At 46.8% G+C, this 21,120-nt stretch overlaps 2 protein-coding genes across 9 annotated transcripts in view; one reads left to right on the top strand and one right to left on the bottom strand.

Moving 5' to 3' along the window:
- Positions 1-7,122, top strand: part of LOC138739678 (interleukin-1 receptor type 2-like) — a 40,161-nt gene extending 33,039 nt beyond the window's left edge. Inside the window, exons 4-5 of the mRNA XM_069892229.1 lie at positions 2,058-2,190; positions 5,325-7,122. Of these exons, the coding sequence (XP_069748330.1) occupies positions 2,058-2,190; positions 5,325-5,526 (335 nt within the window). The 3' untranslated portion in view covers positions 5,527-7,122. The remainder of the gene's footprint in view (positions 1-2,057; positions 2,191-5,324) is intronic.
- Positions 7,123-19,331: 12,209 nt separating this feature from the next.
- Positions 19,332-21,120, bottom strand: part of LOC138739676 (nuclear mitotic apparatus protein 1-like) — a 173,207-nt gene continuing 171,418 nt past the window's right edge. For all 8 annotated transcript variants that reach the window (XM_069892221.1, XM_069892217.1, XM_069892218.1 and 5 more), the window contains one exon: positions 19,332-19,638. In XM_069892221.1, coding sequence (XP_069748322.1) covers positions 19,600-19,638 — 39 coding nt within the window. In that variant the 3' untranslated portion in view covers positions 19,332-19,599. The remainder of the gene's footprint in view (positions 19,639-21,120) is intronic.

Genomic DNA, 21,120 nt, shown 5'->3' with positions numbered 1-21,120 from the left:
GGGTCAGATACAGCAATGAGCTCTCTGAACCCTTCTCCATTAACAATGGCGCGAAGCAAGGCTGTGTTCTCGCACCAACCCTCTTTTCAATCTTCTTCAGCATGATGCTGAACCAAGCCATGAAAGACCCCAACAATGAAGACGCTGTTTACATCCGGTACCGTACGGAGGCAGTCTCTTCAATCTGAGGCGCCTGCAAGCTCACACCAAGACACAAGAGAAACTTGTCCGTGAACTACTCTTTGCAGTCGATGCCGCTTTAGTTGCCCATTCAGAGCCAGCTCTTCAGCGCTTGATGTCCTGCTTTGCGGAAACTGCCAAAATGTTTGGCCTGGAAGTCAGCCTGAAGAAAACTGAGGTCCTCCATCAGCCAGCTCCCCACCATGACTACCAGCCCCCCCACATCTCCATCGGGCACACAAAACTCAAAACGGTCAACCAGTTTACCTATCTCGGCTGCACCATTTCATCAGATGCAAGGATCGACAATGAGATAGACAACAGACTCGCCAAGGCAAATAGCGCCTTTGGAAGACTACACAAAAGAGTCTGGAAAAACAACCAACTGAAAAACCTCACAAAGATAAGCGTATACAGAGCCGTTGTCATACCCACACTCCTGTTCGGCTCCGAATCATGGGTCCTCTACCGGCACCACCTACGGCTCCTAGAACGCTTCTACCAGCGTTGTCTCCGCTCCATCCTCAACATCCATTGGAGTGCTTTCATCCCTAACGTCGAAGTACTCGAGATGGCAGAGGTCGACAGCATCGAGTCCACGCTGCTGAAGATCCAGCTGCGCTGGATGGGTCACGTCTCCAGAATGGAGGACCATCGCCTTCCCAAGATCGTGTTATATGGCGAGCTCTCCACTGGCCACCGTGACAGAGGTGCACCAAAGAAAAGGTACAAGGACTGCCTAAAGAAATCTCTTGGTGCCTGCCACATTGACCACCGCCAGTGGGCTGATATCGCCTCAAACCGTGCATCTTGGCGCCTCACAGTTTGGCGGGCAGCAACCTCCTTTGAAGAAGACCGCAGAGCCCACCTCACTGACAAAAGGCAAAGGAGGAAAAACCCAACACCCAACCCCAACCAACCAATTTTCCCCTGCAACCGCTGCAACCGTGTCTGCCTGTCCCGCATCGGACTTGTCAGCCACAAACGAGCCTGCAGCTGACGTGGACTTTTTACCCCCTCCATAAATCTTCGTCCGCGAAGCCAAGCCAAAGAAAAGAAGAATGAGAGGAGATTTGATAGAGGTTTACAAAATTACAAGGGGAATAGACAGAGTAAATGTGAATAGGCTCTTTCCACTTAGATTGGGAGAGGACATGGCTTTAGGGGGAACAGAGAGTGGTGGGAGTGTTAATGAGCTGCCATCTGATGTGGTAAATGCAGGCTCTATCTTGCGTTTTAAGAATGAATTGGATAGATACATGGATGAGAGAGGTCTGGAGGGTTATGGACTGGGTGCAGGTTGATGGGACTCATGGAATGATATTTCGGCACAGAGTAGAAGGGCCAAATGGTCTGTTTTCCATGCTGTTGTTTTCTATGGAGGGACATATGCAAGATAAATTGTCACAGGATCTTTTATCCCCAGAGTAGGTGAATATTAAGTCAGAGGGTTTAAGGAGAGAGGGGAAAGCTTTAGGAAGGATCTAGGGGTACCTTCTTCACGTGGGATGGGGGGGGGGTGGGTGCAGGAGGAAATGGCAGAGGTGGGGACAGTTGGTAACATTCAAATGACATTTAGATAAGTTACATGGATAGGAAAGGATGAAGGGCCAAATCCAGGCAAGTGGGGCTACCTTAGTCAGCTACTGCACAATGGGCTGAAGGGCCTGCTTCCATGCATAGAGCTCAGTGAGAAACTCTGGCCATGTGGAGGGGTTTCTCTGCGTTGATCTGTCGTTCCTCAGCCAGTATGCCTGTACACCTGCTAGAATCAGGGACCTGGTTGAGACCAGAGTAGGGTACAGTGGGGTGAGTGCAGCAGCCCTGACCTTGTCAATACGAATAACAAACATTGTTCCCCCCCCCCCCCCAAACAGGGGAATCCCTGGAGCTGAATTGCAAGGCATCCACCAAGATATCCAAGATCTCCAGCATCATTTACTGGCTGGCGGACAACCAGTTCATCGACGATCGATACATGGATGGGAGAGTCTCAGAAGGAGAGGAGAAGTAAGTCAAGTCCGTGGGAAAGGCCAAGGCCAAGATTGTTTGCTTGTAACAGGAGCACTTCCCCCCGTTCACTCAGCCCTGTCTGGGAACAACACAAGGACGGGCAATGGCGGCAGAGAATATGGTTCCACTGTTAGGAAGAGATGAGATTTTCACAGATATTAATCCGCAGTAAACTCCTTAGATGGTAGAAGTATTAATGCCTCAATAACCATATAACCACTTATAGCACAGAACAGGCCAGTTTGGCCCTACTAGTCCATGCCGTAGCAAATCCCCACCCTCCTAGTCCCACTGACCAGCACCTGGTCCATACCCCTCTAGTCCCCTCCTATCCATGTAACGATCCAGTCTTTCCTTAAATGTAACCAATGATCCCGCCTCGACCACGTCTGCCGGAAGCTCATTCCACATCCCCACCACCCTCTGTGTCAAGAAATTTCCCCTCATGTTCCCCTTATAATTTTCCCCCTTCAATCTTAAACCATGTCCTCTAGTTTGAATCTCCCCCTTTCTTAATTGAAAAAGCCTATCCACATTTACTCTGTCTGTCCCTTTTAAAATCTTAAACACCTCGATCAAGTCCCCTCTCAATTTTCTACGCTCCAGAGAAAAAAGCCCCAGTCTGCACAACCTTTCCCTGGAACTCAGACCCTGAAATCCTGTCAACATTCTCGTGAACCTTCTCTGCACTCTCTCTATTTTGTTTATATCTTTCCTATAATTTGGTGACCAAAACTGTACACAGTACTCCAAATTTGGCCTCACCAATGCCTTGTACAATTTCATCATAACCTCCCTACTCTTGAATTCAATACTCCGATTTATGAAGGCCAACATTCCAAATGCCCTCTTCACCACACCATCTACCTGAGTATCAGCCTTGAGGGTACTATTTACCATCACTCCTAAATCCCTTTGTTGCTCTGCACTCCTCAATTGTCTACCATTCAATGTATATGACCTATTTAAATTTGCCTTTCCAAAATGTAGCACCTCACACTTATCTGTATTAAATTCCATCAGCCATTTCTCAGCCCACACCTCCAGCCTTCCTAAATCACCTTTTAATCTACGGTAATCTACCTCACTGTCCACAACACCACCAATCTTTGTGTCATCCGCAAATTTGCTTATCCAATTCTCTACCCCTACATCCAGATCGTTAATATATATAACAAATAATAGTGGACCCAGGACTGAACCCTGAGGAACTCCACTAATCACCGGCCTCCAATTGGACAAACAATTTTCTACCACTACTCTCTGACACCTCCCATTCAACCTTTGCTGAATCCATTTCACTACCTCTTTATTTATACATAATGCCTCCACCTTTTTTCCTAACTTCCTGTGGGGAACTTTGTCAAAAGCTTTACTAAAGTCCAAATAGACAACATCCACAGCTTTCCCTTCATCAACCTTTTTTGTAACCCCCTTGAAGAACTCAATCAGGTTTGTCAAGCATGATCTACCCCTGACAAAACCATGCTGATTACTCCCTATCAATCCTTGTACCACCAAAAATTTGTAAATAGCATCCCTCAGAATACTTTCCATCAACTTTCCCACCACAGACGTCAGACTTACAGGCCTATAATTCCCAGGTTTGCATTTGGACCCTTTCTTAAATAGAGGAACCACATGCGCCACCCTCCAATCCTTTGGTACCACCCCCGTGGCCAGTGACATCCTAAATATCTCTGTTAATGGCCCCACTAACTGTCCACTAGCCTCCCTGAGTGTCCTAGGGAATATTTTGTCCGGTCTGGGAGATTTATCCACCTTTATCTTTTTTAACACAGCCATCACTACCTCCTCGGTTATCCTTATATGCTTCATGACCTCCCCACTATTTTCCTTTACTTCAACTGGTTCAACATTTTTTTCCCTAGTGAATACCGAGGCAAAGAAATCATTTAAAATTTCCCCCATTTCCTCAGACTTCTCACTCAGCTTACCCTCGCTATCTACAAGGGGTCCAATTTTATCCCTCACTAATCTTTTACTTTTAATGTACTTATAGAAACCCTTTGGATTTATTTTTTACTCTGTCAGCCAAAGCCTCTTCATGCCTTTTTTATGGCCTTTCTAATTTCTTTCTTAAGATTCCTTCTACACACCTTATAGTCCTCCTTCAACTTCTCAGCTCCCTGCTCTTTATACCTCTTGTACACCTCCCTTTTTCTCCTAACCAAATTTCCAATATTCCTCGAAAACCAAGCCTCCCTATGACTTCCAGCCTTTCCTTTGATCCTCACTGGGACATAACTACTCTGTACCTGCAAAATTTCTTTTTTGAATATCCTCCATTTTTCATTTACACCCTCACCTGAAAATATCCTGTCCCACTCAATACTCCCCAAATCCCTTCTTATTCCTTCGAAATTTGCTCTTCTCCAATCCAGAACCTCAACTTTAGGCCCTTCCTTGCTCTTCCCTAAAACTACCCCAAAACTAACAGAGTTATGGTCACTAGACCCAATTGGTTCTCCAACATTAATGTCCGCTACCTGACCTAGCTCGTTCCCTAACGTGCTGATTCTAGGAGAGGCCCTTCCTGATAGTGTGGACTCTCAGGAACTTGAAGGTACTGACTCTCTCCACCACCGTCTTGTCAGTGAAGACAGGCATGAGGTTCCTCCATCTCCCCTTCCTGAAGTTCACAAAATGCTCCTAGGTCTTGGTGACACAGAGAGCAATTGTTGTTCTGGCTCCACCCAACCAGATTCTTGAGGGGGGGGGGGGGGGTTGGGCGAGAAAAAAGAGTGAGAGAAAGAGAGAGACGGAAGGGTGAGAACAAGATCTGGAAGCTGATCCCTGTGGATCAGGCTGCATCTGTAGGGAAATGGACAGTCAATGTTGGGACCCTTCGTCGAGACTAAACTGGGAAGGAAAGGTGGTGGGGGCCTGGGGTGGGTCCGAGGTGATGGAATACTGGACAAATGAAAGGGGGAGAGGTACAGAGACACTGGGGCAGCAGAAGGTTTGATATAAAAGTGTGAGTAAGTAGGTGAAGATGGTAACAGTGGAACTGGATTGGGGCAGGGAGGATGGGACTCAAATGGGACAACACTGCTTCTCCTGGCAGCTGATGCTACACATTCAAGATTTCTCTGTTTCTTTAACAACAGATTCAGGACCAAAAATGAAAAGGCATTTATTCAAAAGAATTTGAAGTTCACCCAGCTGACAAAGGAAGATTTCAGTGTCAATTTCAGCTGTGTTGTGTTGACAACCATGGGATATGCAGTGAAAAACATCACCTTAGACCAGGTCCTTACAGCCCAGAGCAACCAACCCAGAATTGGGATGAAACAGAAACTGAAACTCTGACCCAACAAAAGTGTGAGCTGCCTCAACAACTATCGCCCAGTGGCACTAACATCTACCGTGATGAAGTGCTTTGAAGGTTGGTCATGGCCAGAATTAACACGTACCTAAGCAAAGATCTGGACCCGCTGCAATTCACCTAATGTCACAATCGCTCCACAGCCAATGTGATATCGCTGGGTCTCCACTCAGCTCTGGATCACCTCGAAAACAGCAACTCACACATACAGCTTCTCTTCATCGACTACAGCTCGGCCTTCAACACCATCATTCCCTCAGAGCTGGTCAACAAGCTTCAAACTCTGGGCTTCTCTACCCCCCTCTGCAACTGGATCCTTCTTCATTGGAAGACCATAATTAGTACGAATTGGAAACAACGTCTCCTCCTCACTGATTATCAACACAGGCGCACCCCAAGGATGTGTGCTTAGCCCACTGCTCTACTCACTATACACCTATGACTACGGCCAGACACAATTCAAATGCTATCTACAACACAGTTGTCAACAGAATCACAACGGCAATGAGGAAGTGTACAGGATGGAGATAGATCAGCTCATTGAATGGTGTCACAATAACAACTTTGCGCTCAATGTCAGCAAAACCAAGGAGACGATTGTGGACTTCAGGAGGAAGTCATGGGAACACGACCCAGGTTTCATCGAGGGCTCAGTAGTGGAGAGGGTCAAGAACTTCAAATTTCCAGGTGTCAACATCTCCAAGGATCTGTCCTGGAGCCTCCATGTCGATGCAATCACAAAGAAGGCTGGCCAGCAGCTATACCTTGTGAGGAGTTTGAGAAGACTCAAAAACTTCTACAAGTGTACCATGGAGAGCATTCTGGCCGGTTGCATCACTAATCTGGTCTGGAGTCGCCAACTCTCAGGACAAGAATAAACTCCAGAGGCTTGTTAACTCGACCGGAAACATCATGGGCACCAGACTTCACTCCATTGAGGACATCTACATGAAGTGGTGTCTTAAGAAAGCAGCTTCTGTCCTCAAAGACCCCACTACCCAGGCCACGGCCTCTTCACTCTGCTACCATCAGGAAGGAGGTCCAGGACCCTGAAGACAAGCACTCAGGGGCACAAGGACAGCTTCTTCCCCTCAGCCATCAGATTCCTGAACAATCAAGGAACCAGATTCCACTGAAAGGCCAGCAGGATTTGGGAAGTCCTTCACCGAGATGATAATCTTCCATTAAACCCCTCCCAATTCTCTCTTTCATTCCCAATTCCACCGACTCCTTTCCGTTGGCTCCCCATCCCTTCCCTCTCCATTCAGAGACATATCACTCCTTTGCTTTTTTCCCCCTCCTCCCTGCTCTCTCTATCCACGGCCTGCACCCTCCCCCTTCTTCCCTCCAGGAGCCTACCTGCGTCTTGCTCACACTTTGCTCAGGACCGAAATGTTGGTTAGCCTTTACTTCCTATGGATGCTTCTCCAGCACCTTTGTGCATGGCACTACTGCGGTGATATGTAATTCCACCACTAGGCCACCAGGGGTCATCCCGGTGACCTTGTCTCTAAAGCCGTCCAGAGAGACAAGACCTCTTAGTGTACCTCTTAGTTTATTAAAGCTGTCTTACACTCGCACCGCTGGTGGGGTTATTGTCAGTACAACTACAATCCCAGCATCTGCAGACTATTCCTGTGCATCTCCTCTTACCTGTTAGCCCATGATTCTCCACTTTCCTCCTGCTGTGCCTCTCCTCCCACCATTTTATTCTGGCATTAGCTTTTATCCCCCCAAATTCCTGACAAAAGACTTGGGCCAGAGACTGCCTTTTATTTCCCGTGGCTGCTGCGTTACCTGTGGCCAGGGATAGTGGAGATTTTATGGGAACGAATGAATGAGGGAATGGCAGGAAGCAAAGAATGTGCAGAGGCAAACTGCTAATTCAAAATTTTGTTTTCCAAATTTAGCCAGGGAGACAGAAACAAACAAGTGGACGGAATGAGGAAACTGAAAGTTGGCCACATTGATAGGAAGGCCGTGCAAACCTCAAGGGAGCTGGATTCTGGCACTATTTTGACCAAACGTGATAAGCACATCTTTCAGGAAGTGGCACCTCAGCAAGACACACACACACACACACATATATATATCTATATCTATAGATAGATATATATACTCAAACACAGACTCTCAGACGGACACATTCAGACGCATGCACACACACTCAAACACAGACTCTCAGACGGACACATTCAGACGCATGCACACACACTCAAACACAGACTCTCAGACGGACACATTCAGACGCATGCACACACACTCAAACACAGACTCTCAGACGGACACATTCAGACGCATGCACACACACTCAAACACAGACTCTCAGACGGACACATTCAGACGCATGCACACACACTCAAACACACTCACAGACGGACACATTCAGACGCATGCACACACACTCAAACACACTCACAGACGGACACATTCAGACACACACATTCATATACTCAAACACAGACTCTCAGACGGACACATTCAGACACACGCACACACACTCAAACACACTCACAGACGGACACATTCAGACACACACATTCATATACTCAAACACAGACTCTCAGACGGACACATTCAGACACACGCACACACACTCAAACACACTCACAGACGGACACATTCAGACACACGCATACATATACTCAAACACAGACTCTCAGACGGACACATTCAGACGCATGCACACACACTCAAACACAGACTCACAGACGGACACATTCAGACGCATGCACACACACTCAAACACACTCACAGACGGACACATTCAGACACACACATTCATATACTCAAACACAGACTCTCAGACGGACACATTCAGACGCATGCACACACACTCAAACACACTCACAGACGGACACATTCAGACGCATGCACACACACTCAAACACACTCACAGATGGACACATTCAGACACACACATTCATATACTCAAACACAGACTCTCAGACGGACACATTCAGACACATGCACACACACTCAAACACACTCACAGACGGACACATTCAGACGCATGCACACACACTCAAACACAGACTCACAGACGGATACATTCAGACGCATGCACACACACTCAAACACACTCACAGACGGACACATTCAGACACACACATTCATATACTCAAACACAGACTCTCAGACGGACACATTCAGACGCATGCACACACACTCAAACACACTCACAGACGGACACATTCAGACGCATGCACACACACTCAAACACACTCACAGATGGACACATTCAGACACACACATTCATATACTCAAACACAGACTCTCAGACGGACACATTCAGACACACGCACACACACTCAAACACACTCACAGACGGACACATTCAGACACACACATTCATATACTCAAACACAGACTCTCAGACGGACACATTCAGACACACGCACACACACTCAAACACACTCACAGACGGACACATTCAGACACACGCATACATATACTCAAACACAGACTCTCAGACGGACACATTCAGACGCATGCACACACACTCAAACACACTCACAGACGGACACATTCAGACACACACATTCATATACTCAAACACAGACTCTCAGACGGACACATTCAGACACACGCACACACACTCAAACACACTCACAGACGGACACATTCAGACACACACATTCATATACTCAAACACAGACTCTCAGACGGACACATTCAGACGCATGCGCACACACTCAAACACAGACTCTCAGGCGGACACATTCAGACACACGCACACACACATTTAGACACATAAATGCAGACGTTTACACATACACACAAAAAAGATACACATTCTCACATAAAGGCTCACACACACACAGACCTATTTCAATGCAGGGAGTGTTGAAGGAAAGGCAGACGAACATAGAGCTGCCAGTCCTGCCCCTCGTGCAACCAAGTTTCACTAATGGCCACAATGTCATAATTCCATGTGCCAATCCACGCTCTACGTTCCGGGCTTCCATTGCTTTAGATGTGATGGGGGGGTGGTGAGGACGAGAGGGGGAGGAGTGGCATTGCTCATCAGGGAAATATTACAGCTGTGTTCAGGCAGGAAAGGCCAGAGGCCTTGTCTGCTGAGGCTATAAGGGTGGAGATAAGCAACGGGAAAAGTATGACCACATTTATGGAGTTTTATTATAGACCGGCCAATAGTCAATGAGAATTGGAGGAGCAAGTCTGTAGGGATAGCAGACAGTTGCAGGAAACAGCAGGATGCGATAGTAGATTTTAACTTTCCACATATTGACTGGGACGTCCATACTGTAAAAGGGGTGGATGACTTGGACTTTGTGTAATGTATTCAGTTTTCTAAATCAATATATCAACTTGAGAGAGTGAATCACTGGATCTCCTGTTAGGGAATGAGACAGGACAGGTGACAGAAGTCTGTGTAGGGGAACATTTTGGGTCCAGTGATCGTAATGCCATTAGTTTCAAGTTGATTATGGAGAAGGATGGGTCTGAGCCTCAGGTTGAGATTCTAAATTGGAGAAAGGCTAATTTTGAGGAAATGAGAAAGGATCTAGAAAGTGTGGATTAGGGCAAGTTGTTTTCGGGCAAGGACGTGCGAGGTAAGTGGAGGTGAAATTTTGAGAGTACAGCATTTGTATGGTCCTGACTGGATCAAAGGCAAGGTTAGCAGGCACAGGGATCCTTCGTTTACAAGGGATATTGGGGATCTGGTTCAGAAGAAGAGAGAGCTGTATTACAGGTAGAAGCAACATGGAGAAAATGAGGTCCTTGAGGAGAATAATAAACGCAAGAAAAACCTCAAAAAAATAAATCGGGAAGGCTAAAAGATATGAGGTGACTTTGGTGATGATGCGAAGGAAAACCATAAAGGTTTCTACAGGTACATTAAGAGCAAAAGGAGAGTAGGGGACAAAATGTATCCCCATGAAGATCAGAGTGGTCGGCTTTGTATGGAGCCAAAAGAGATGGTGGAAATCTTATTTTTTTTAATCAGTATTTACTCAGGACATGGGCAGAGTTGTGGGAAGTGAGGAAAATGAACAGTAATGTCGGAACCAAAACAGATTAAAGAGGAGGACGAGCAAAATAAATCCCCAGGACCTGACATGTTCCCTCTGTCCTTGAGGGAGGCTAGTATAGAAAATGCAGGGCCTCTGGCAGAAATATTTAAAATGTCCTTAGCTACAGGTGTGGTGCCGGAGGATGGGACATGGGAATACAGATATACAATTCCCGGAAAGTGGCATCACAGGTGGACAGGGTTGTAAAGAGAGCTTTTGGCACATTGGCCTTCATAAATCAAAGTATTGAGGACAGGAGTTGGGATGTTATGTCAAAGTTGTATAAGATATTGGTGAGGCCAAATTTGGAGGATTGTGTGCAGTTTTGGTCACCAAACTACAAGGAAGATATCAATAAGATAGAAAGAGGGCAGAGAAGATTTACTAGGATGTTGCCTGGGCTTCAGGAACTGAGTTACAGGGAAAGGTTAAACAGGTTAGGACTTTATTCCCTGGAGCGTAGAAGAATGAGGGGAGATTTGATTAAGACATGCCGGATACAGTCAGAGTAAATGTGGATGGGCTTTTTTGACTGAGGATAGGTGAGATACAAACCAGAGAACATGGGTTAAAGGTGAAAGGTTTAGGAAGAATGTCTTTACACAGAGTGGTGGGGGTGTGGAACAAGCTGTCAACTGAAGTGGTGAATGTGGGCTCAGTTTTAACATTTAAGAAAAATTTGGACAGGTACGTGGATGGGAGGGATAGATATGGTCTGGGTGCAGGTCAGTGGGACTAGGCAGAATTAGACACAGACTACATGTGCTGAAGGGTCAGTTTCTGTGCTGTAAAGTACTGTGGTTCTATCCAAAACTGTTTTGTTGCATTTGCTTGTCCTCCAAAGTTGCAGAAACCAGAGTGGTTTCAATCCCCTATTTCTGCAAATATTCTTCACCGTCAGATCCCCATTCATGTTAAGGGGAGAAAAAGCATTATTTTGAAGAGCTCGCCCCAAATGTTTGGTCAGTATTCATCCCTATGCTAACACATTAGCTGGTCTCCATCATGCTCCTTTGCTTCAATAATATTTTGGCTGGATACTCTCCAACTGGACAGCATTAACTTCTCCAATTTTCATGAACCCCTCCTCCCAAGTCTTTCCTCCAGCTTTAATCAGAGCTACTGACCCCCATTGCTTCTCAGCTTTATCATTACCCTCTTGCCTGTATCCACCTTTTATCTGTAAGGCTGTAATCCCACCTTCCTCCGCCCACAACCCCCCCCCCCCGAGCTTTTTATTCAGACGCCGCCTGCCTGTTTTTGCTTCTACCTGACGAAGGGCCCAAGGCCAAAACGTTGGTCACCTTTTGATTCCTATGGATCCTGTGTGACCTGCCAAGTTTCTCCAGCATCTTTATTAATCTTGCTCTCTACAAGCAGAAATGTATTTTGGGTCAAGAGTCATTAAAAGGCATCACAGAAATGAAAATGCAACTTGTAGTTTATGCTCATGTGTAACATACACAACACTAAATCACCTTGAACGTGCAGGTTTGCAAAGTAAAAATCTCAGTGATTTAAAACATTGTGGTTCCCCCTTCATCGTCGAAGATGACCATGGCTTCAAATGGAAGATTGGTGACTGTGGGTCCAGAGGTGACTGGTGAGGCCAATCCGGGCCCTGAAGGCTCGCCCACATATGGGACCCAAGTGGGTGGGTGCTGTCGTGGAAGTGATGCTGCTCGGGTCTTGCGCACAGCACGCTTTCGTTGTGCGCCTGACTTCAGCTGCACGGGCTCCTGAGGTGATCTTGCTGTGCCAAGCTGGACGGTCGAGGACAAGGGTCTCCCACGTGTTGATGTCGATACCCAGGCCTTTGAGAGACGCTTTGAGGAAGTCTTTGTAACGTTTCTTCTGCCCCCCCCCCCCCCCCCCCCCCCACCGACTGAGCGCTTGCCCTGACAGTTCTCCGTACAGCAGTTGCTTGGGCAATCGGCTGTCTGGAATTCTGATCACATATCCAGCCCACCTGGCTTGGGCTTTCAGCAGGAGGGTGTAGACGCTGCAGAGCCCAGCCCATATTTGAAACTTAAACATTTGCCAACTGCCATGATTATTATTTTTTAAATAAACCAACACGATTCAGTGTTGGCTGGTTTTCTTTGCACCATTATTCTCTGCCGTAACCATACCCTCCTATTTGGTTTCTTTCACCTGGCCTGAATGACCTTCTCTGCTGCCTTTATTCGGTCAGGGCCTTTTCAAAATGCTGTGACAGCAGCTGATGCTGCTTATGTAGGCCACGGAGAGCAGAACATAGTGCTGTTCTGATGGGTTCGATGCCGGGAGCTCCATTACAGGCTTTCAACTTTTAAGAACCCATGATTGTAAATAAAATCCTGCAACCACAGAGGTCCGTGCCAAGATAATGGCACCTGCGCTTGGCAGTGGCCACGAGGGGATTCAGACTCCAGGGGAGCAGTGGACCAGCGCAGGGAACGAGAAATGAGAAACCGCCCCCCCCTCACCGTTAAGAAACAGGGATAACCCTCCAGAGGTGACTGCAGTGGAAGACCAGCAAGGGGCTCAGCAGCTGAGGGATCCAGTCTGCGGGCCGCTGGAAACTGGCTCATGGGAACCAGGTATTGGAACCAGGATTTGAGAGGGTGGTGCGGGCAAGAAGGGTTCCCGAAGGGCCTCAGGCTTCCTGATCATGTCAGAGGTTTGGATACTTAGCTCAGGTTACTGATGTTTCAAACAGGCATCTGTGTAGAAGCCGAGGCAAATCCATAGACACCTAATGACTCTGAAGAGACTCTCTTTTGCCTCACTATCTTGCTGTGGCAGGCGATACTCATGGAGACTCTGCCGTACAGCAAGCAGAAGTTGATCATGTAACACGTGACAATAAAAGGGACCTTAAGTGCAAGAGTTAGGATGCAAAGCATTTGGGAGAACACATTTGGGGTATGTGGGCAATGCTGGTCACTCAACTATAGGAAAGATGTGATTCAGCCAGATATTGCCAGGACCAGTGGGCTTGTTTTTTATAGGACTGGCTGGGATTGTTTTCCCTGAAGCAGAGTTGGCCGAGGGGTAGCACAAGGGGTCATAAGTTAAGGGTTAGGGGGCTAACCTTTAGGAGTAATATAAGAGGATGCTTCTTCACTCAGAGAGTGGTGGCTGAGTGGAAGATCTACTGGAAGAGGTAGCTGCGGCAGGGTCAATTCTGTCATTTAAGAGGAGGTTAGATGAGTACATGGATGTGAGGGGGTTGGAGGGTTATGGGCATTGGAGTGGGTAGGTGGAACTAATGGAGTTTCACGTAAATCGGTGCGGAATGGCCTGTTTCCATACTGTAAATTGTTATATGGTTATATGCATGACTAGTTATAAAATGACGAGGGGCACAAGGTGAATGGTCAATCTTTCCTGCGTAGGGGGTAGAAAACAAGGGGACACAGGTTCAAGGTGAGGGGGAAAGATTTAAAAGGAATTCGAGGAGCAGGTTTTTGTTCCCCACACAGAGGGTAGTGGGTATGTGAGATGAGCAGTCAGAAGTGGTAGAGGTGGGGACAGTTGCCGTATTTAGACCATAAAACTTAGGCTATTTGCCCATCTACTCTGCCCCACCATTCAATCATGAGCTGATCTGTCTTCCCACTCAGCCCCTCTGCCTGGCCTTTGATGCCCTGGCTAATCAAGAACCTATTAATCTCTTAATACACCCAATAACCTGGCTTCCACAGCTGCCTGTGGCAACAAATTCCAGACTTACCACTCTCAAGCTGAAGAAATTTCTCCACATCTCAGTTCTAATGGCATTCCCTTCAATCCTGAAATTATGCCCTCTTGTCCTAGGCTCTCCCATCATGGGAAACAACCTTTCTACATCTACTCCGTCTACACCATTCAACATTCAAAATGTTTCAATGAGATCCCCCCCACAACAATGTCCTAAATTCCAACGAGTACAGGCCAAAATCCGTCATACATATTCCTTGTGAACCTCCTCTGAACCATCTTCAATGTCAGCACATATCTTCTTAAATGAGAAGCCCAAAACTGCTCAGTACTCTAAGTGAGGTCTCACCAGTGCCTTATAAACCCTCAACATCACATCCTTGCTCTTCTATTCTATTCCACTTGAAATGAACGCCAGCATCGCATTTGCCTTCTTCACCACCGACTCAACCTGCAAGTTCACCTTCAGGGCATATGGCACAAGGTCTCCCAGGCCACTTTTCATCTGGGAATTTTTGATTTTCTCCCCATCTTTCACACACACACACACAAAGGCCAGGTATTAAATGACGATGAGACAGAATACAGGAAGTAGAGTGGCACAGTGACAAGAATCTCTCTCAAGGTTGGGAGGGCAGTGAAACCCACTCCACTGTCCACATCAGGGTAAACACTTTCCTACAGGTGCACCAAAGGCATCTTTGCTGGATACCACCTCTGACGATTAACAGAGGCGCACCTCAAGGATGCGTGCTTAGCCAACTGCTCTACTCACTCTACTCACCCGACTGTGTGGCCGGCACAAGTCAAATGGCGTCTACAAATTTGCCGATGACACATTTGTCGGCAGAATCACAGATGGCAATGAGGAAGTGTAGAGGAGGGAGATAGATCAGCTCGTTAAGTGGTGTCACAGCAACAAACTTGCACTCAATGTTAGCAAAACCAAGGTGCCAATTGTGGACCAGTAGGAAATCAGAACACGAACCAGTCCTCATCGAGGGATCAGCAGAGAGGGTTAAGAACTTCAAATTCCAGAGAGTCAACATCCCTGAGGACCTGTCCTGGGGCCTCCATGTTAATACAATAATGAAGAGGCTCACCAGCAGCTATACTTAAGGGGTGCATTTGAGGTATTTGGTACGTCACCAAGGGCTCTCGAAAATTTCTATAGGTGAACTGTGGAGAACATCCTGTCTAGTAGTTAACTTCATCAGTGACATCACAGGGACAAGTCTTCACTATATGGATGACATTTACAGGAAGTGATGTCTTAAGAAAGCACCCTCTATCCTCAAGGGTCTTCACTACTCCAGGCCGTACCCTCTTCACACTGCTACCATCAGAAGGTGAACACCCAAAAGTGTAAACACAGCTTCTTTCCTCGCCATCAGATTTCTGAATAGAATAATGAACCTCACTACCTCACTTTATCCTATTCTCTTGCAGAATTTATCCATTTTGAAATGTGATTTATAACAATATTTGCAATGAAATGCTGTAGCAAAACAATGAGTTTGGTAACATGTTTGTGACAATAAATTCTGATTTGACATCACAGCAGGAGCTGTTCTGCTCAAGATCAGAAGCTGCAGGCAGGGGTGAATGCAGTTCAGAACATTACATAAACCTCCCTCCACTCCAAATGCTCTTCCCACTGTCTTAGAAAGGCAGCCAACATTTCCGAAAGCCCTATCGCACCCAACCCACTCTTCTAGATAGACTTTTTGCATAATGGGGGATTGAAGATTATGGAAAAAGCAGGTACATGGAGCTGACTGAGTCCTGGCCAGTTCAGCTAATCTTACCAAATAGCAGAGCAGGTTCAAAGGGCCAGATGGCACCACCTTATGTGTTCTCCCTCCTGTTGTTGGGAATAAAGCTCAAGAGTGTGAAATCTCGCACTAACAGGTTCAAAGACAGCAGACCCTGGTCCCATCAGGCTCCAGCATTGACCCTCACCCTGGTGTTCCCATGCTCCCCATGTACTAACTGACCTTTCTTCTTAAGCTTATACACATGCTCAGTTCACAAAAAGAACCCTTCTAATGCTGGGAGGACAATATGACAATAAACTTGAAAATGAAACCAATCCATATTTTATTAAATTGAGAAAATATTCAAGATTACCACACGTAATCAGAAAGGCTGCATTAGAGAGGGAGAGGGAGAGAGAGAGCGAGAGAGCGAGAGAGAGAGAGAGAGAGAGAGAGAGAGAGAGAGAGAGAGAGAGAGAGAGAAACAGTTTAGACATCTTGTATAAAAAAACCCTAAGTTTTAAAGCCTGCTTCAGTTCATCATTTCTGATGGAGCACGGGGATCAGTGATCAGAATCTCTGCCATTCCAATGTCCCACTGTCTGTGGGCAAATCCTTCCGGTTCTCTGCCAAGTAGCCGGTCAGCAGAACCTGGCAGGTTCTGTCTGTACAAGTGCCCAACGTCCCAGTTGTGCTATGGGTTAGAAAGCCAAGAGTTTGAGGGAACAACAGCACACAATTAGATGGAAAATGCAGTCAAATGGCCAGAGCAACAGGCCCGACAGTGAGAGACCCTCCTCTTCCTCCCACACCAAGCAAAGGGTTTAGTTTTACTGGAGGGCTCTTGTAAGATTCAGACAGGACTGGGGCTTGTTGATTGCTGGCAAAGGACACCTTCAACTGCCATCAGGTTTGCTAAAAAGTATAACTTCCTGCAATAGCCTTGGCAGGGTGACCCAGAGAGCTGGTCATTGAAGCCAGCAGAGAACCAACTCATGGCAGATGCGTCACATGCATAGTGGACTCCATCATTTGTGGTGTACAAAGAAAGATGTAAACACTCCTGTCCCAAACACACACATAGTGAAGGGTAACTTCGCTGCCATCAGCACACAATCTAAAGTGTTGAGGGAAGTGAAAATGACATGTTCACACTGGTGCAAACTGGAAGACATGGACACACACATACCCACAGGCTCACACCGGAACACACGTGCACCAAAACACGTGCATGCATCCACCCACACTCGCACACACACAGAGGCTTGACTGGAACATGTGCACACACATACACTCGCACCGCAACACATAGATGCACAGCACAACATGTGTGGACACACGTGCATGCTGGAACATGTATACACATACTGGAACACGTGCACACACACAAATGAATGCTCATACACACACGAGTGGAACAGACAGTGACATACTCTCCTCCATGTTGAAATACAAACACATACAGATGCAGACAGTCATGTACAGCAGTGAAATGCACAGACTCACTGAAACAGGCACAGGCATTCAAAAGAACTGCAACCATTTACCCTCACATCAGATAGGACAGGAGCAAATGTTTTCCTTTTAAAAAAATAGGAAAGAGAAAATGGTTTCCCAGATTAAAAAAATGTTATGAAAACAATTGTGTGCCCATGGCCATCGGGATTCTTGCTGCGGTCGGGCAGACTGAGACTACCCAGCCTGAGACCAGTCGGCTGACTTCTACATCCAATCTTCAACTTCATTACACCGATGATCTTAAAACAGGCTTCTCATAATAAACACACCATCACAGATTAATATTGACTACATATACATACCATGGCTTGGAGATAGGCAGAAACCAAAGCTTGCACAGGACTGGAAACAAGGCCTGGAGAAAATGACTACAACTTGCCAGACCTGATGTAGTGTTAGATTGTAGGGGAGCAGTGAGGTCTCAGACAGACAGCTCGCTCAGCAAAAGGAACCAATGGAAAACAAACTACTGGGAAAATTTTGTAATCGATGAAAAGTCCAAGCAGATAATTAGCAATAGCAAGTAAATTGCTAATAGCAAGTAACCTTGGGATTAATCCATTGTAAAGGCCCAGCAGGCAGACAGGTCTCTCTCATTCTCTCTTTATAGCCCTTCCGTCTCCTCTTCTAGTCAACCTCTTGCTTCTGGCAACACCATGTGTTCATGAACGCACAAGTTTCAGGGCCACAGGCGATCCAACAGGCTGAATCCTCTGTTAAGCAGGATCCAGATAGTTTTGGTTGGGGGAGGTGGTGATTAGGTGACCTAGACTCTGAATTTAGCTCAGAGTGTGATGCTGGGGAATAAGCCACACAAGAAACACAGAAGCTGCAGGTGTTGGAACCTGAAGGAACTCAGCAGGTCAGGCAGCATCTGGATTGGGAGCCTTTAATCAAGACCCATAACAGGTCCTGACCCGAAACATTGATTGTCTGTTTCTCTCCATGGATGTTGCCTGACCTGCTGAGTCTTTCCAGCTTCTCAATGTTTGCTTGCAAACAAGTCACCCTAAACCGTCCAGCTTACTGTCCAAGACTAGAGCATCACACCAACAGGCTGAATGAGAAAAGGTGGGCTTTATCCCACATTGCTGAACAATAAAGCCCATAACCCACACACACTCAGAGAAACCCCACTAAAAGGTGATAGGGTAGGGAGCTATAGCCAGAAGCTGGGGGTACAGTTACCTAGCCACCTAAACCACACATGGGGGCAGAGACATCAGTACCGGCCATGTGGCAGAAGGGGAGAAACTCCCACTTATTTTAACAGAGAGAGGAGCATCATCTTGTATGACAGCAAATGCAGTGAACAGTTTAAGAGAAGCTGTCCTACGTTAATGACACGGATTGGTTCAGCACTAGAAGTTAAGGAGTTAACAGCATCAACTTGTATCTCATGCCCCCCTCCCCCCCCCCCCCCCCCCCCCCAAGTGATTGATAAGTAACACATACAATGTCAGGGTAGATCCAGATTAAGGTTCCACTGTCAAGCCTTGTTTCTGTATTAGCACAATCCAAGTGCATGAGCTCACCAGCAGCCTGGGCTTGGGGATGCCCTGGAGCTCCACAATCCAGAACCTCACCCGAAAAGTGTGCTGGAGGCTGAGGGATGAGCAAGGTAGGACCCAGTGAAGGCTGTGTCACCTCCGTCCCTGACCCACTCATGTACTAATGATAATCACCTGTGCAAACCAGATTTCTGCTGCCATCAAATGGCCTTTTCAAAAAAGAGAAATTAGCTTCAAAAGCATTGACTAGAAAATTCACAAGAGCCAAGAGTCGCAAAAGGATGCAAAAAGTGGTTCGATAGTGTGTTTTGAGCCATGATTCTAACACAGCGTGAGCATTGAAATCAGGAGGTGGGGGTTGTACACAGAGCACAGTTAAATCAGAGCTCATTGCCAATGCCACAGCAGTCCTACGCTGAGTGGTAATCAGTCCAACTAGTCACTCATTCTTAAGGCAGAGAGTTTGTGAATAGCTGCGGCTGATTTTGATGCAGATACGGTGGGTCTCAGCATAATCCTTGTTGGGGTCTGCTCACATTCCACGGCACTCACATCCTGCCCCTGGAGAATTTGCGTTTACCAACATCCTGAAGCAGAAAGAAAGCAATAAAAGATTGGTCAGGCAGCGAGGTGACCCACAGCATCCCCATCACCTGGCCCTAGCTGACTGCATGCTGGTTCAAAGTCTTCTACTTCTTGCCCCGCTCTTCAGTCAGAATAGGACAGCAAAGAAACAGGCCCTTCGGCTTATCATGTCCACGTTGACCTCTTTGCCCATCCACACTATCCTGTCAACAGACAGTGTTACCAGGGCAACATGGTTCGCGTAGCGGTTAGCGCAACGTTCTTACAGCGCCAGCGATCGGGAATAGGGTTCGAATCCAGCGTTGTCTGTAAGGAGTTTGTATGTTGTCTCCACGTCTGTGTGAGTTTCTTCGGGGGGGGGGGGGGGGGGGGAATCTAAAAATCGAAATCTGTGTTGTAGGGATGATGCTGGAAGGACAACCATGTTGAGGGACACAAATTGAGAACCAGAGGACACAGGGTTAAGGTGAAGGGGAGCAGGTGGTTGGGGTAAGTACTACTGCAACATTTAAGAGATATTTGGACGGATACATGGATAGGATGGAACAAAAGCAGGCAGCTGGGTCAAGTGTGGGTGTGACATTTTGGTCAGCTTGGGCAAATTGGGTCGAAAGCCTAGTTTCTATGATGTGCGGCTAGGGCTCACAATTAGACATGGTTTAGAAAACTGCACCTGCTCCTTGTGTACTGAGTGGCAACCATGGACGAAAACGCAGCCAAAGGACACTCATTAGTTTGTAATTGGTGGGCTCCAGGGCAAGAGCCTGAAAGTGGTGAGCCTCAGGATGGTATATTGTCTAGGTGACCACAGAGGAAAGGTGGCCATTCACGAAGCTGCAAGTTGTGGATGTTGTCAATCTCACGACACAGAGAGTGCCTACAGAATGCAGAGGAACTGGGTGTCCCAAAGACAGCAAATAAAAAACTAGAGCAAGTCATTATGAAGGCAAATGGAATGATAGCCTTGATTGTGTTGTGAATGCTAAAGGTACAATTGCTTTCTACATCTGGAGCACTGCACAGCTTTGGGGGTGGGGGGTGAATGGAGGTACATGCACATTGGAGGCAGTTTGGAAAAAGGTTCACGGTTGATTTCTCAGAGGGGTCATCTTGCAAGAGGCTGAGGGAATTGGGTTTATATTTCCTGGAGTTCCGAAGAGTCGTAAGCTCATTAGAATAAGATTCTGAGAGACATGATGGAGAGAAAATGTTTACCTTTTGAGGACTCTAGAACTAAAGGACATACAGTAGATGGAGATTAAGAGGAACTCTCTGGCAGGACAGGAACCTTTGGAACTCTCAAGTGCAGACAGCTTCAAGGCAGTAACTGAACAGAGAGGTGGTTCACTGGGAACAGACAGGAGCTGATACTTAGAAGAGATAGGATCTCACTGAGGCCCATTGCAGGCTCAGATGGGACCACGTGGTCAAATCTGGTTTCTTACGATCTCATGACCAACTAGTTGACTCAATGTCTTCACGTG

This window comes from Narcine bancroftii, chromosome 7, assembly GCF_036971445.1.
Source record: "Narcine bancroftii isolate sNarBan1 chromosome 7, sNarBan1.hap1, whole genome shotgun sequence".
NCBI lineage: Eukaryota > Metazoa > Chordata > Chondrichthyes > Torpediniformes > Narcinidae > Narcine > Narcine bancroftii.
This window is presented reverse-complemented; position numbering and strand designations above follow the sequence as displayed.